At 56.0% G+C, this 16233-nt stretch overlaps 1 protein-coding gene across 1 annotated transcript in view; it reads left to right on the top strand.

Moving 5' to 3' along the window:
* The first annotated feature begins 499 nt into the window (after positions 1–499).
* ONECUT2 (one cut homeobox 2) overlaps positions 500–16233 on the top strand; it is a 28426-nt gene continuing 12692 nt past the window's right edge. Inside the window, exon 1 of the mRNA XM_027803612.2 lies at positions 500–1683. Within this exon, the coding sequence (XP_027659413.2) occupies positions 537–1683 (1147 nt within the window). The 5' untranslated portion in view covers positions 500–536. The remainder of the gene's footprint in view (positions 1684–16233) is intronic.

The raw sequence follows: 16233 nt of genomic DNA, 5'->3' as shown, positions 1-16233 counted from the left end.
GCTGAGGGGACGCGGAGGGCCGGAGGCGCTGCACGGGTCGAGCCGGGCCGTCCCCCAGGAGGAGCGGAGCCGCCGCCACGGTGCTGCCCGGTGGAACCCTGCACTTGCGCCCCAACAGCGAGACACGCCGGACACCTACAAAGGGCCACGGCGTCTTTAAGGCCCGGGCGCTCCCCGGCCCGCCGCCCCGCCCCGCGCCGCGCCGCGCCGCCATTGGCGGGCCCGCCCCACGCCGCCCCGCCCCGCTCCGCCATTGGCGAGCCCGCCCAGCGCCGGGGCCCGCGCGGCCGCGCCGCCTGTCAGTGGCGCAGGCCCGGCCCAGCGGGCGCGGCCAGGCGGGGCGCGCGGCGCGCCCTGGACAGCTCCCGCCGCCCGCAGACGGCGGCGGCGGCGGCGAGGCGAGGACATGGCGCGGGGCTGGCGCGGGCCCGGCTGAGCGGCTGCTGCCCGCTGCCCGCTGCCCGCGGGGCCGGCGGAGCGGGCGGCCCCCGGGCCGCGGCGCGCTGCCCCGGCGCGGCCGCCGCCCCCATGAGTGAATGAGGAGCGGCCGCAGCGCCCGTCGATGCCTCGCCAGGGAGCCGGGTGCCTGCGCCATGAACCCCGAGATGGCGATGGAGCCGCTGGGCAGCCTGCACGGGGCGGCTGGCCATGAGCCGGAGCTGATGGGCAGCCCCAGCCCCCACCACGGCGGCCGCAGCGCCGGGCCGCTCCGAGTGCCCGCCCCCCCCCCGCCGCCGCCGCCGCCGCCGCCGCACCAGGAGCTGGCCCCCGCCGCCGCCCGACCGGCCATGGTGTCCAGCATGGCCTCGCTGCTGGACGGCGCCGCCGAGTACCGGCCCGAGCTCTCCATCCCGCTGCACCACGCCATGAGCATGCCCTGCGAGTCCTCGCCGCCCGGCATGGGCATGAGCAGCACCTACACCACCCTGACGCCACTCCAGCCCCTGCCGCCCATCTCCACCGTCTCCGACAAGTTCCACCACCCGCACGCCCACCCGCACGCCCACCACCACCACCACCAGCGCCTCTCGGGCAACGTCAGCGGCAGCTTCGCCCTCATGCGTGACGAGCGCGGGCTGCCCGCCGTCAACAACCTCTACGGACCCTACAAGGAGATGCCCGGCATGGGGCAGAGCCTCTCGCCGCTGGGCAACGGGCTGGGCCCCCTCCACAATGCCCAGCAGGGCCTCCACGGCTACGGGCCGCCCGGCCACGAGAAGATGCTGAGTCCCAACTTCGACGCCCACGCGGCCATGCTGGCGCGGGGGGACCAGCACCTCTCCCGGGGGCTGGGGACGCCCCCCGCCATGATGCCCCACCTGAACGGCATGCACCACCCCGCGCACCCCGGCCACCCACCACCCCACGGCCCCGCGCTGCCCGCCGGCCGGGAGCGGCCGCCCTCCTCCTCCTCCGGCTCGCAGGTGAGCAGCTCGGGGCAGCTGGAGGAGATCAACACCAAAGAAGTGGCACAAAGGATCACGGCAGAGCTGAAGCGCTACAGCATCCCGCAGGCCATCTTCGCCCAGCGGGTGCTGTGCCGCTCTCAGGGGACCCTCTCGGACTTGCTGCGGAACCCTAAGCCGTGGAGTAAACTCAAGTCCGGCCGGGAGACCTTCCGCAGGATGTGGAAGTGGCTGCAGGAGCCCGAGTTCCAGAGGATGTCGGCCCTGCGGCTGGCAGGTAGGTGCGGGACGGCGGCCGGCGGGGAGCGGGGCAGCTTGGCGCGACTCCGGGGGACTCCAGCGCCGCCCCGGCCGGCCCCGCACGGCCGCTTCCCGCCGGTGCCGGTACCGGCTCGGCGGCCGCCCCTGTCGCCCGACCGCAGCCGCCGGGCGCAGGGGCAAGGGCCCGGGGCTGTCCCGTGCCCCGGCGCCGGCGAGGCTGCTGCGGGGGCGCTGTCTGCTGCGGCTGTCGGGCGGCCGGGGCCAGCCGAGACCCTCCCCCGGCCGCCGTGGGCCGGGGCCGCTCTCCGGGGCCGGGTGCTGAAGGGCGCCCTGCGCGCTCTCCGCGAGGTCCCCCCGCACGCCGCGCAAACAGCCGGCACAGCGGTCGAGCGCCGCCGGGCGAGGGCTCCGCGTCCCGGGGCAGGCGGGGACGGGCGGAGCGGCGGGGGGGGCGGCGGGGGGGGCGGCAGCCCCGCGCGGCCCGGCCGCATTGTCCCGCGGAGGGCGAACGGGCGCCCCCTGGCGCGCGCGCTGAGCGCCGCAGCCCCCATTGTTCTGCGGGCGCAGAGGGGGGGCGGCAGTCAGGGACCCCCGCGAGCGACCCCATGGTAGGGACCCCCGGAAGGGACCCCGTGGCAGGGTCCCTGTGGCAGGGACCCCTTGGCAGGCACCCCCAGCAGAGAACCCGTGGCAGGGACCCCATGGCAGGGACCCCCAGCAGAGAGCCCATGGCAGGGTCCCCGTGGCAGGGACCCCCAGCAGAGAGCCCATGGCAGGGTCCCCGTGGCAGGGACCCCCAGCAGAGAGCTCATGGCAGGGTCCCTGTGGCAGTGACCCCCAGCAGAGAGCCCATGGCAGGGAGCCCCGGCAGGGACCCCCGGCAGCGCGCTGCGGGCGAAGGACTGGGCGCAGCCGCCTCCCACGCCGCCCCGGCCGGAGCGCGGCCGCTCGCCGCTGTGTCCGGTAGCGCGGCGAGCGGCCGGGCCGGGCAGGCACCCGCTCTCCCCTCCGTGGGAGCCCGCAGCCCGGGCTGCGTGGCAGCCGGGCTCCCCGCCGCGGCAGAGCAGCGCTCACGGGCCTGTGGGTGTCGGTCCTGGCGCGGCCGTACTGCCCCCGCCTGCAGCGGCCCGGGCCAGGCCGGTGCCCGCCGGCCCCGCGGCAGCTCGCCGAGCGCCGGTACCGAGCGGGGTGTCCCGGCGGCTGGCTCCGGCCCCGCTGCACCGAGAGGTGGCTGCGGGAGGCGGGGGGTCGCTACTCGGGCTGGACCGACATACACACCCCCTCTGCGGGGGCTCGGGAGGCCCCGGGGGGGCCTCGCCCCTCCTTTGTCACTGGCGGAGCCGGGAGGAGCGGTGCGGTTTGGAGAGCGGGGGGCGACTCCGGCCCCCGCGCCCTGCGGCGGGTCAGCCGGGGGCAGAGGAGGCTTTGCGGACCGCCGCGGCCGTGCTGCGGGGCCGGGCCGGGGGGATGGGGTGCAAGAGTGCTGATCCCCTGCCTCGGCTCTACCGGTGGCGGCAAACCCCTCCCGGCCTTTCCCGCACCCCCGGCTGTCCGCTGCGCCTCTGTTTTCAGCCAGACGAAGGTCCCGAGGTTTGTCCGGCACAAGTAAAGAGAAAGCTGGGGCTTATTTTTTATTTATTTATTTGTTGCCGGAGCACACGGTGATGTCGCCTTCTCAAACAAACGTGTATCTAGAGGGAAATCGATGCCGATAATGTTTAGAAGATTAAAAGAGCATTAATGCTGGCAACAGGAGCATAAACGCGTGGACCCGGTTTTCATTGATCTGGAACCTGAGCCGGCTCATTTCCAGTAATGCTGCTGGTGCTTTTCCTTCCCAGCACCGGTCCCGGGTGGGGGGTTCCCCACGGAGCCATACATGTAAGGCAGAAAATCAGAAAGGGCAGCTAAACTGCTGCCGGGCAGGTGCGTAGATGCGGTTTCTGATTTTCTGCCATCCACACGGAGTTATGCCCGTGTACTTCTGGGTCTCCACATTCCCAGTTCCCCCTGAATGCCGTCGCATCCTGGAGTGAAGTTTGGAGAGAGCTCGGTCGCCGAGTGGGCACGGGTTGCACGTGGAGTGGGAGCTGGAGCAGGAAAGACCTTTGCAAATTGACGTTCCTTTCGGGAAATCGATTTTTTTATTATTATTATTACCACGTGTGAATATACAGCTTCATTGCCTCTGTACTTCCTTCTTCCCCTTCACGCGCCTGCTTAAAACCCTCTATGCAAGGGGAATAAGCCAAAAGTATTTCAGATTTCTGAAAACCACCAGCCGTTTTCCCCCGTCCTCCCTCCTGTAAGTTTTCCCCAAACAGGACGAGAATCTGCTGTCCTTGGAGGGAAATGCCCCCGCTCCCCGTGGCAGCTGTAGCAGTGCGGTGTGCTTCTTTTTTCTTATAGAAGATACACAAGAAGAATAATAAGAAGATACAGATTCTAGTTCTTTACCTTTCGTTTCCTTTTTCCCCTTTCCTCTTTCCCCTTTTCCTCTTTCCCACCCCCCCACCCCCCCCACCCCCCTTTTTCCCCTTTCCATCCCTTATTTCCGTGCTTACTGCCTTCCGTGACCAGGGAGCGGCGGGCGGGGGCGGCAGCCCCAGCTCGGGGGTGCGGGGGGCCCTGGCGGGCCAATGTCCGAGGGCAAGACCCGGCTCAGGCGCGGCCGCGGCGGGGGGAAGCGGTGGGTAGGAGCCTTGGCCCGCTGCTGCCCCGCCGGGCAGTGCCTCAGTTTGTGCTGGGGGGGAAAATACTGGCGGTCTGTAGGTGAGTCAGTGCGTGAATTTGCGGGGGCAGCTCGGAGGGCAGGGCTCAGCTGCCGTGCCGGTTACCGGGGCCTGCTCTGCCAAGCGCCGCACCTCGGGGCGTTGCGGCCCCCCGGCAGCCAAACCGGGAGCGTGCCCCTGCCACACTGTGTGCCCCCCCGAGGGGTGGGGGGCGCGGCTCGGCACGGTGCTGAGGCGGGGGGGCGGCATGGTGCTGCGGGGCCGCACCCCGCGGCTCCCCGCTACTCTTTCCGGGCGGCTCAGCAAACCGCTCTCACCGCTTGTTTACAAGTCCCGATTGCTGAATAACGTTATTGGTGATTAAACGGTTTTGTACCCAAAATACCCATCAATGAGTCATTAGTGCAGAACGGGCAGGCTGACCTCGCCGTGTTTATAGCCGTGCGATCGCAGAGGGGTCCGGGGGGGCTGTGTGCGCCCCGCATCTGCCCGCCCGCCCTTGCCCAAGGAGCAGCGGCAGGGGCCGGGGACGTGCCCACCACGGGCCCGGCGCGCTCGGTTCCACGGGAGCTGTGCCCGAGGCCCCGTCACGGGTCCCCGCCTGAAAGCCCCGGCCGTGACCCCGCCAGTGCCGGGGCGCCCCGGGCCGCGCTGCTCCGCTCCTGGACCCCGCGTGCCGTGCTGCGGCGCTGGGGGGGCTGCGGGGTTCGGGGAGCTGCGGGGCTGCGGGGTTCGGGGAGCTGCGGGGCTGCGGGGCTCGGGGGCCTGCGGCCCCGGCCCACGCGGGAAGGGCGGGAGCAGTGCCGGGAGGGGGGGGGGGGGGGGTGGGCCCGTCCGACCCCCCGCGGCGGGAGCGGCAGCGGCACCGTCAGCACCACGGACAGCGGCGGGGGGCGGGGGCGCGGGGGAGGGAGGGGCGCGCTCGTGGAGGGGTGTGGGAGAGGGATGGAGGGGAACAGGGGGGATGGAAGGGTGCAGGGGAGGGAGGGGCACGGGGGGTAGAGGGGAGCGGAAAGGAGATGAGGGGCGCAGGAGAGGGATGGAGGGGAGCAGGAGGGATGCAGGAGCACAGGAGGGAGTGGGGGGGTGCAGGGGGGGTGGAGAGGCACAGGAGTGGGAAGGAGGGGACCAGGAGAGCTACAAGGGAGGAAGGACAGAGGGGAGCAGGATGGGGTGAGGCACCTCAGGGCAGGCAGTGGCTGTGGCCTTTCCCTGGCCCAGACCCTGGTGGGCCGTGGGGGGCCATCCCAGTGGAGGGAGGAATGGTGGCCCCGCATCCCACCAAGGCCAGGACTGCGCTGGTGCAGCTGACCCTCCCGCACCCTTCAACCCTCCAGCGCCAGGAAGGGGCCTTGTACTGGAGCTGATGGCGAGGGGTGGGTCGGGTGCCAGTGGACTGCTGTTGTCTGTCCATCCGCTGCCTCTTTGTGCCACACCGAATGCTGCTTTCTCTGAATTTTGAGACTGTTTTGTTGCCTGTAGCTACAGCTAAAAATTAAGGTGTAATAACATCTGTATCAAGTGCGTTATCTATGTATAAAACTATTTCTTAGTGTTGAATTAAATATACAGGTACATAAAGATTCTTTGAAAGGTGCTTAGTTGCTTGAAATATTGGTACTCTCTTCAGATATAGATTAGCTGTTATGTTTGAACAATCCATGCAGTAAATTGTGGTGCTGGGTGTAAATTATATTTCTCATGTACCAACTCTCTGAAATAATATCATGCCCTATCGTTTTGTTCCACATTATTTCTGAAGACATTTTTGCCCTGCAGAAATTTGAATACCATTTTTGTTAAACAACCAGTTTTCATCAGGTTCTTGGTTGGCTGATAAAGATCTGACCACATTTGTCATTGCGTTTCTGTCTTTTTCCCCCCCCTCTACTTTATTCAAGAAACAATTAGCCAGTCAACATGGGTTACTTATTCTGAGCTTTTCCATCCTGTTCTTCACTCTTCCCTTATTAGATTTTTTTCCAGCACCTCATCTTTTCGTAGTATCTCTTGGCCATCACCATTTCAATTGAAATATCCCAAACTCAAATTATTCCTCTGCATCTAAAAGCTGCCAGAGATTGTCGTGAGGAACACAAAAAGGAGAGAACATTCTTGCCAGAAGGATTATTTTCCAGTAACTGATGCTGTTTCTTCCCTTGCTTTTTACAGGGGCATTTTGACTCAAACCTTGTGCTTTTTTCTGCACTGTTGCCCTGGTTGCTCATCCTTAGCACTCCTCCCTTGTATTATTCACAAAATCTTGTCCTTGATGTTCCTGCCATCCACCAGTTGCAACTGGCTTTTCATCCCTTCCAATTATGCATTACTCAGAGATGACAAGCTTCTTGCCAGTAACCAAACACATCTGTTCTGAGTCTCCAAGCACCAAAAGTAGCAGATTCCTCGCATCAGAGGAGCTCCCCTGTGGCTGCCTTCAGAGTAGAAACAGGGCTCTGCAGGTGTACAGAGAATTAAGCTAACAGGGAAAGCAGGGCTGAAAAGGACTTGAGACATCACCTGTCCTGACAGTCTGCCCCATTCTTCAAGAGTCTCCAGTGATGGGGATTTCTCAGGCTTCCAGGGTTTACAGGTACAAAAAAAAATCCTTAATGACTAGCCTTAATCTCCCTTTTTGTCTTTTAAATCCTTTGCTTCCCATCGTATCCCCACTACACAGAGAAAAAAACCCCAACAACTCCCTTTCTTCTGATAGCAATCTGTATTTAAGACTTCTGTCTTGTCTTCTGTCTTCTCTAGAAACAGCCCCATCATACTTTGGAGATGAATATGCAGGGAAAGCATTACGTTCAATGGGACACATAATAGATCTCTTTTTTCCAAGGTAAAGGATTTTGTATCCAGCTCTATCAATCTTGCAGACTCTTGCATAAAAGGTGCTCTGATTTATAGAGGATTTTTGTACACAGGAATCACACAAAATAGGCTAATCTCAAATGGGTTCAGTGATAAGATCAACCAGACAACTCACTGATGGCAGACAGAAGTGCAATCAGAAAAGAAATTTGAGTGTTTTGGGCTTGTTTGGGGTTTTTGAGCTATAAAACTAAACTACTTCATTGTGAAAAAAAGGGGACTCAAGCCACTGGTAAATGCTGCACAAAGGAATTATTAGGCAAGTGATAGAGGCTGGCAGTTTCCCAAAACACAAATTGTCTCTGAGACCAAAATATCTCTAAGTAAGCAGGGAACATATTTATGAGTAGTGGTGATTTTCCAGCAGATCTTATCTTGTCATAATGGGCATTTAAGAATGGGGGCCTGTTCTGAGGCATTAAGCTTTGGCAAGCAGCACAGGGCTGAGGAAGATAAAGGAAGAGCATGAGGAAGTCTTTCTCGGGGAGCTTCCCACGCACCACCTTCTCCATTTTCCTTCTCCTCTGTGCTTATCATGCCCACTTGCTCCTGTATCAGGTGAGGACACTGCTGCTTTCCTCAGCAGACAGTGTCATGGCACAAGCATCCTTCCTCCGGCTATTGCTGGTAAGGACCAGTGGCACCACAGCACCACGTCAGCCATGACCACAGGCTCCCAATGCAAAGAGGCTCACACAGATTAGGTATAAACTTCCAAAGCTTTTCCCTTGTCCTTCTGGCATCTTTAATGCCAAGTTTCTCCTCCACATGTCCAGATCCTGCTGGGGTACAGCGCCTTGTCGCTCCTCCCACATCCAGCCCTGACCATGCCCTGCAGAAAAGGTGTCCGGTGGGGCATGGCCACACAGACCTGACACCAGAACCCTGCTTACTTTCAGCTAGCTCGTACCATTGGGGTGACAGGAGTACTACCTGATGCAACTGCTGTCACCCACACAGCCTGCTGAGGGGTCGTCCCACCTCCCATCCACCAGCTGCGTGGTCGCATGTTCACTGTGGAGGTGGGAAACACCCCCAGCCCCTCTGCCTGGAGGGTGCCCCCCCCTTCCTTGCCTCCCCACGATACGTTGCTGGTGCCTGGGGGAAGGTCACTTACCTCTCCTGTTGAGGCTGTGTTTTTGTAAGCACCTGGGAAGAAGGAAATGGGAACCAGGCTGTATGGCAAAGAACATGGCTCCTCCCAGGCCTGCTCTTGCTTTGTGTGCTCAGCAGTTGTCGTCTGAAGTGCAAGGAGAGCCCAGAGAGCCAGTGGACAGTATAGATCTGTCATTCCCAGATAAGTTGGCAGAGCTTTGCTCCTGTCCTCTCCTGTTCCTTTATAATTGCACCCTGTGCATAACAGCCATTAAAAGGAAATAATCATTCCATGCTTTCTCCCATGACTCAGAACTTCTGAAAACAGGCTGGTTCTGGAAGCACACAGCCAGAACTTGGCAGATCCATACTTTCCTTTGCAGAAGAGCCCATGGGACTCGGCTTGTGACTCTGACTTGCAAGCGTTAAGGTGCAGGAGGGAACTGCAGCATGGGAGGCTGTCAGAGCAACAGAGCTATGGGAAAGCTGCTAGATGTAATCAGCAGAAAACCAGGAGGCAAGGTATTTCAAATTCTAATCCACTCTCAGATTTCAGACTCCTGTTCTGTGCTTGCTTACCTACCTCAGCTTCAAATTCCCAGTCCTTTCTTGGAAAAGATCCCTGAAATGCTTACCTTTCTCCACGGGGGAGAAGGTCATGGCTGTATTCTGGTGCTTGAGGGGATGTGCTGGCACACCACTTGCAGCTGCTGCTCCAACAGGCAGAGCAGCTAGTGTGGGAACACTCTGGTTTCAGCTCTGTGCTCTGACAAGGGGGATATAAATCCTTGTTACAGAAAAGTGTTATAATTCAGCTAGAAACTATTTTGGGATTCAAAAGGGGGAATCTCCAGAACAAGATGAAACATAACTCTCCCAAGCATTAGAAGTGAAGGGCTGGCAGAGCACAGTTTGAAGCATCCAGCATTTTGCTGTGGCTGGATAGAGCATCCGAGAAGCCTGGCTGCTGCAAGAGCTGGCAATCCTGGGGAGGGGTGCCTTGGCACTGCAGATGGGCTGACGCTGCTCATTGCGGTTGGGTGATGGTATTTAAATGCTGCTGCTTCCACAGCTTTTGTCTGCTTGTTCTTCTAAAAGCAGCTGGGACTCTGAAACAGAACAAGTGCATTTTCGCACCTTGACAAGGCTGACACAGGCAGGGTATGTGTCTGTCCCTGCAGCCCCTCTGTTCCCCTCCTCCCAGCATCCCTGGCTCCTTGCAGGGTGCCCTGGGGTTGTTGTCACACCCAGGGCCAGAGGTCTCACAGGTAACTGTGGGCTGTTGCACCCCTTCTTGTGAAAACAGGAGTCTGTGGGGAGAAGTGAGATCCCTGAAGTGCCCACTTGCAACAAGGCTATGGCGTGAGCTTGCACCGGCTCGGTGGTGATCCCAGCCCAAGGGAAAGCTTATGTGTCCCCCAGCTCTTGGGAAGGAGACCTTACGGGATCGTGACCAACGCTGAAACAGAAATCTGTCAGAAATTGGGTCTGTTCCTTCTGCAGCTCACAGAAAGCTTGTTGGTAGGGAGAGGGCTGGATATGGAGTGTCAGGGGCCGCTCCCTGGCTCAGCTGTAGAAAAGAAGCTGGGGGGCTGCTTTGCTGCTTCCGTGCATGGTTAGAGCTCCCAGCCGCTTGGTGACAAGGAGTGCATTGAAACTGTACCGCGTGCTCACCGAGTCTCCACTCGTTCGCGCCCTGGAGTGCAATAAATTGGCCCTAACTCATCTATTATTTATTATTCTGTATTAATGATGGAAGTATATTACAATAGTACTTAGAGGCCCTTGTCAGAGATCCCACACCGAGATGGGTGTTGCAGCACTGCAGGGGAGGAAGCAGCCCCTGCCCCGCAGAATTTACAGCCCAATTTCAGCCACCCAGCAGATTTACAAGAGATTTGACACAAATAGCCTGAGACCTGCTACATGTCAGAAAGAAATATAAAAGAACTAGGTCCCCAAACCCATTAATCTTTTCTTCTCAAATAGCTGAAAGATGCAAGACTTAGAGAGAGGAAGGCGTTCCCTCCATGGCAGAATTGAGAGGGAGAAAAAGCAGGTTGAGCACCAAGAAAACCCAGTCCAGGACAGGGAAACAGCAAGGTTGTGTGCTTCGTTCTCAGAGCGTTTCAGGAATCCTTGTATGCCCAAATAGGAATCGTGGCATAGGGAACTCCTTGCCATTACAGCAAGGTTGGTTTCGGTGAGCAAAGAGATCTTCTCCAGTAACGACAGATCTTCTCTGGAAGGACAGGATTAATACTTCGTGTCACGCTTCTCATTTGTAGGCGCGTTCTGTTTTTCTAGGAAAATGCCATCAGAGGGCATTCACAGGGATTACGAAAATCAGAAGGGGTTTGTGTGTGGGCAGCAGATGGGAAGGAGCACGGGAAGGCACACTGGCTGCACACCCCGACAATGTGATTATTTGCATCTTCATTCAAATTGTTTCTTGTTACATAATGATTTTGTACACAGTGGAGTACTTAACCTAATTTGTATTGATCTCAATTGCTTTCATTTGTGCATACTTAATTCAGAGAGGTAATCAAATTGACTTTTGAGGCCTAGTTTTTAAGAGATTGTACTAACACAGATATACAAGAGGTTGCTTTAAGTGAATCATAGCAAAAGAAAAACATTTTAAACCTTTGGAAAATGTTTTGATGGTCATTTCATTGTGTTCTATATTACTAACATAATTAAATTTCCTTCACATTAAGTTCTCCCCGAAATCAAATTGAGGAACATTTTTTAGTTCCATCAGACAGATAACTGGGTTTAGTTGACTTTGTACTATACCCGCATGAAACCACATATGGGAGATCAATATTCATGGCTTATCCTTACAAACGATAGAGAGAGATGACTTACTGCTGGATTAAGGGAATATTGTTCTTTACTTGGCTCCTACTTAACATCTTCTATTTGTTTCATAGGTCCAAAGTCATTTGTGCCATTGGAGTAAAAACATCATAAACGTGGTGATTATCTAAGAGTGTTAGTTAATGTGAGAAACCACAGGGAACCAAAATTTAGAGGAGATGAAGACAAAGGGAGGCTTTTTTCAGTGAAACTGGACCATGAAATATGGCCCAGAGAAATTTCAGACTGCTAAATAGGCCTCCAGGGTTTCTGGTTAAAACGCCCTCACCTAATTGGTTTAAAAGTAGAGATACCTGAGGGGGCAGATGGATTGACATCAGATTTATCTTGGGGTTTTGTTTGTATGAAAAGCCAGGCTTGCACTACACAAGACAGAAAATCACAGGAGCTGTTCCATTAGCGTTTCCAGCATCCAAAGGAAGCTGGTGTCAGGCTCTCGAAAGAGAAATGGGATGGGTCTCTAGTCTGCACAGGTCCTTCTGTGCCTGTCTCCACAGTTTGTGGTCTTAAACCTTGGTGGGCAAAGCCCCTCTGCCCATAAGCATCACCACCATGTGCCCCTTACAGACCAGCACCCGCACCCGTGGGACATCGCTTCCCATACTCTCCGCAGCTCCGGCCGTGGTGGCAACAGCCAGGGGAAGGTTTCATCACATTAACATTTTTCCCTTTGCTTGAGTGGTTGTTACGCCTATTTGGCACGAGCCTAGCCCTGTGCAGCGCTGAGGCAGATGAGCAGAGCTTGCCCCAGCCTCTGCCAGCAGCACAGTCCCCATCCCTCTTTCTCAGGTGTGGGACGTGGGCTTCCTCTCCACTGGTGGCATTCACAGGGGCACGTGCCCACCCAAGCTCTGCAGATCCTACTTTTGGAAGTACATGCCGAGATGATTCACAGGCACAAAGCATCCAGGCTCTGCAAGCAGCTCCTCTTCACCAAGGACTGCTCTGGCACCACTCCAGCTCCCAGGACCCCTCCCCATCCTGCCTGTCCTCCTCCTCCTCCTGATCTTGGTGACCCTCTTGTCTTCATTTCCACTCCCCATCTCCCTCCCCGAGCACCAGTGTGGGGGGAAACAGAGGAGCCACGGGAGGAGGGAAGCCCTGGTGCATGCCAGGGAGCATCGCTGCCCTGTGCCTGGGGGCTCGGAGGGTGGCATTTGGCTGAATACTAGTGCAGTGCTGCCAGTCATGGTGGTGAGCTCTGTAATCCATCAATTTTAGCCTACATGTGGCAAAATCAGTTTCTATAAAAAGGACTGGTCTTTCCGTGCATGCATAAACAGCTGATAGGAGCTATCACTGCCTGCAGGGACATGCAACGCTGCTTCTGGGTTTCATAAGGCCAGCGTTACACACTGCAGATTGATTGCTCTGAGCTGCACACTGTTTCAGCTGATAACGATGGAGCCTGGTTGGTATCTTTCAGTGAAACAAATTGTCATGAGAAAATGCCAAATCATCCAATCTGAACCCATTGCACTTCATCAAGCTTCCACCAGCCCTGTGGCGAACTCGCCCCGGACTGTGGGTGCCACCCCATGGGACCCCACCGGCTGCAGCGGCTCTCCCGAGTGAGCTGGGCCAGGGCTGGAGCACGGTGGGATCCACAGCCTGGCGGCGAGGTGGGCAGGGGTGGGCAGAGGTGCTCCAGGTACTGGGGACTGCCACAGCTCCCATCGCAGCAGGGTGGAGGGGGGACCCCCACGGCAGTGTTAGTGAATCCTAGTGAATCCATTGCCTTTTGCTGGTCATTGCCATGCACTCACCTTTAATGATATATTTCCCAGTGCTTCAGTCTTTGTAAATGGAAGTTTTAAAGACAATACTTATCAACTGAAATGATTCTAGATATTTTTCAGGATTTATAGCTATTTTTAATGCATGGGCTGGCTAGGTTCCTCTCTTCTGAGGCAGAAGATGGAAAATAAAGAGTTATTGTTGCAGAAAATAAGACAAATTAACTATTAGCAGAAACATTCAATTTAGTGCTACTCGGTGACAAAAGAAAATTGAGCTTCAATTAGAAGCATGTGAAGTTCACAAGGAAACCAAAACCCAGACAGGCTTGCAGAAATAAAATTTTTAAAAATCACCACTTTTCTGCAGTTCCCTTTCAAGCAGATGGGGTTAAAGACATTAGAACTGATGCAGTGCACATCGGTCACTGCAGCCCCTGGTTACAGTGAGGTTGTGATTCTTCCAAAGCGGTGTGATACAGTTCTTCTTTTCATGTGAGTTGTGTTGAAAACTATCAAATGTGGGCAGTTTAGAGCAAATTTTCTTTGAGAAAGAGAGGTGTGTCCCAAGGCATGATGGAGCCAGCAGCAGATGTGAGCAGAAGCTGTGTCTCTCCCCACTGCCACCCACTTGCAGCAAGGGAGGAGATGCATCCCAGCTGCATCTGACACTTGTGCCCTGGCCATGCAAGGGAAGCTGGGACAGGGCTTTTCCCTGGCTAACATTAGGTGAGATGAATGCCAGCCCTGCCAGTGGGGTGAGCCAGGTTACGGGTGCAGGGGATTCAGGGAGACAGCTCCTTAGCAAGGCTCTGGAGACAGAGCTGGATGAGCCAGGAGCGATGGGGTATTACCCAGTTCCCAGGGCTGCAGCCACACAGGGCAGCTGGGATCGGTGGCTGGACTTTGCTTGCCTGGGTGGCAAACAGGTGCCAGTGCTTGGCTGGCACGTTTCCCAACTGCCACATGCACAGTAAGGTGGGCTTAGGTGAAACTTTCTGAGAGCTGCCTGTCTGTTAGCCAGGAGGCACGACTGCCTGCCTCTGCTCTCCCTGTCTCTGGGATATATCCAAATATTTCAGCACATGCTTAACCTCAGGCTTGCAAACACGCTAATAAAAAAATCAATGGAGTGTCTTGCATATTTAAAGCTGAATATCTGAATAGTTGTTGTCTTCATGGAGAGGAACCTTATTAGCACTGAGAACTGCTGAGATGCTGGGGCTCACTCTCGTCATCTCCTGGGTGCCTCGCCTGACTCACCTCCCACCTCTCAACACTTAATTCTAGGTGCTTTTCTCTATTTTATTTTTTTATTTCTAAGCAATACCTAATTCTGTTTTCAAGCAACGTTTTTTAAACATTCCCTCAGTTTTAGCTGCAGGACAAAATTATGCTCACTGAAGGCAGACTGTCCCTCCTTGAGGAACGCAGCCCCACGGTGCAGTGTTGGCTCTCTGCACCGCTCTTAATGCCTTGTCAGTCGGTGGGGTTCCACTTCAGTCAGCATTAAGTGAGGCACCACCAAATCTGTTTCTGAGCTCTTTCTGTATTCATTCTATGTAAAGTGTCTTTAGTCCCATGTAGAAGAAAAGTGATGATTTCCACCCGCCCCCCCTCATTTATGGCTTTCAGTTCTTGCCAGTTGTCCATTTTCTTCCATAGAATATGTTCAGTATTAACTGTCATTGATAAATCAAATTGTTCTTAGAACTAAGATGGCTGCTTCCCTTCCCTCTACTATTAGAGTGTTTCTCTTTCTGTATGCAGGCTTCCTGGAAAAGAACTTTATTTTATTAGAGTGCTCACTTTTCTCTTCTGATAAATGCATGTCAAGGAACATTTGCCTTTATGGTGCCTTTTCAAGAGCAAACTTAACAGTTCAAGAAAAGTATTTACTGAATGCATTGAAAAGCACATACCTTTGCATTATTTATTATAAGATACCAATAACTGTAAAATGCAGAGTACCTCTGGACATAAATTAGTGATGTTAGGAAACACTAGACTCTTCCCAGTGTCCCGGAACCTATTAGAAACTGCAGCAAAGATGCAGGTGCTCATCACATCCCCAGTGCTGGGGATACCAGACAGAAGGCGAAGTAAAGTGACAAACGCACAAATGCAGTTTAAAATCCGACTTTTCATCTCAGACAGGCAGTAAAACATTATCTGTGGAGTGTATTAGAGCTGCGGTCAGAGAACCCAGAGTCTTCCCGTGCGATGCCTTTGGGCTAATCACCTCTGGAGACCCGAGTCCGGCCATCAGGATGCAGTTACAGCTCACCCTGATGCCTCCACCCTGCCCACATGGCAGCATTCCTGCTGCTGCCTCCAGGAGAGCTGGGCTGGGAACTGCTCCTGGGGCACTTGCCCGTAACCCTGAAATCGGGGTTTGGACCCGACTCTGGTGCATCCTCCCCTTACATTTTGGCCCGCCTCTGCTGCAGCCACTGGAAGCTGGCAGCGGAGAACAGATACAAGAGAGGGGTTGAGATCAGGCACTGCAACAAAATATTCCAGTTTCCTGCAGAAATCCTGTGAAATACCATCCCGTGCACAAAACCAAGCGGATCAGCGTAGTCTTTGATGCACCCAGCTGAGCCAGGCTCCGTGTGCTGTGCTCTGGCGCAGGTAGATGGGTACAGGCCCAGCTTCTGGTTAATTACAGACATTTCACAGTCTGAGTTTTACTCTTTGGGCCAAGGTCTCATTTCACATTCTAGACCTGCAGAATTATTTAATAGGGCTGCTTAAAAACCCGCCCACTTATCAATTCACTCTACTTATTTTGCCCCAGCACATTACCTAACCATGTCAACATATGGATTTTTTTTATCTTACTGCCCTGTGTAGACAGCCTTATCAGGCTATTTTTAAATCTGAGTATGCTTCGGCAGCGGTATTGGTTTCAGCACTTGATGTTCTCTCTGTGCTAATAAATACAGATCAGCTATTAATACTGATTTTTTTTAGGATCCATTAGCATCACGTGGCACAGTGATGGTCCAGCACTGCTGCCCTGCCTGACCTGAATGCTGACGGGCACTTCTGGCTGGCTTCGCCCTTGGCCTCCAGAGCCACTGCAAGGAAGGGGTGGCGCTGGCCCCTGCAGAGCGCTGCTGGCTCAGCCACCCTCCCCAGTCAGCCCCTCAGCTCTGTGGGCTGGAGCAAGCTGGGGAGTGGGGAGGCTGCCTGTGCCCAGCCTCCAGCCCCGGGAAGCAGGGCGTCAGGCTTTGA

This window comes from Falco cherrug, chromosome Z (assembly GCF_023634085.1).
Source record: "Falco cherrug isolate bFalChe1 chromosome Z, bFalChe1.pri, whole genome shotgun sequence".
In the NCBI taxonomy this organism is placed as follows: Eukaryota; Metazoa; Chordata; class Aves; order Falconiformes; family Falconidae; genus Falco; species Falco cherrug.
This window is presented reverse-complemented; position numbering and strand designations above follow the sequence as displayed.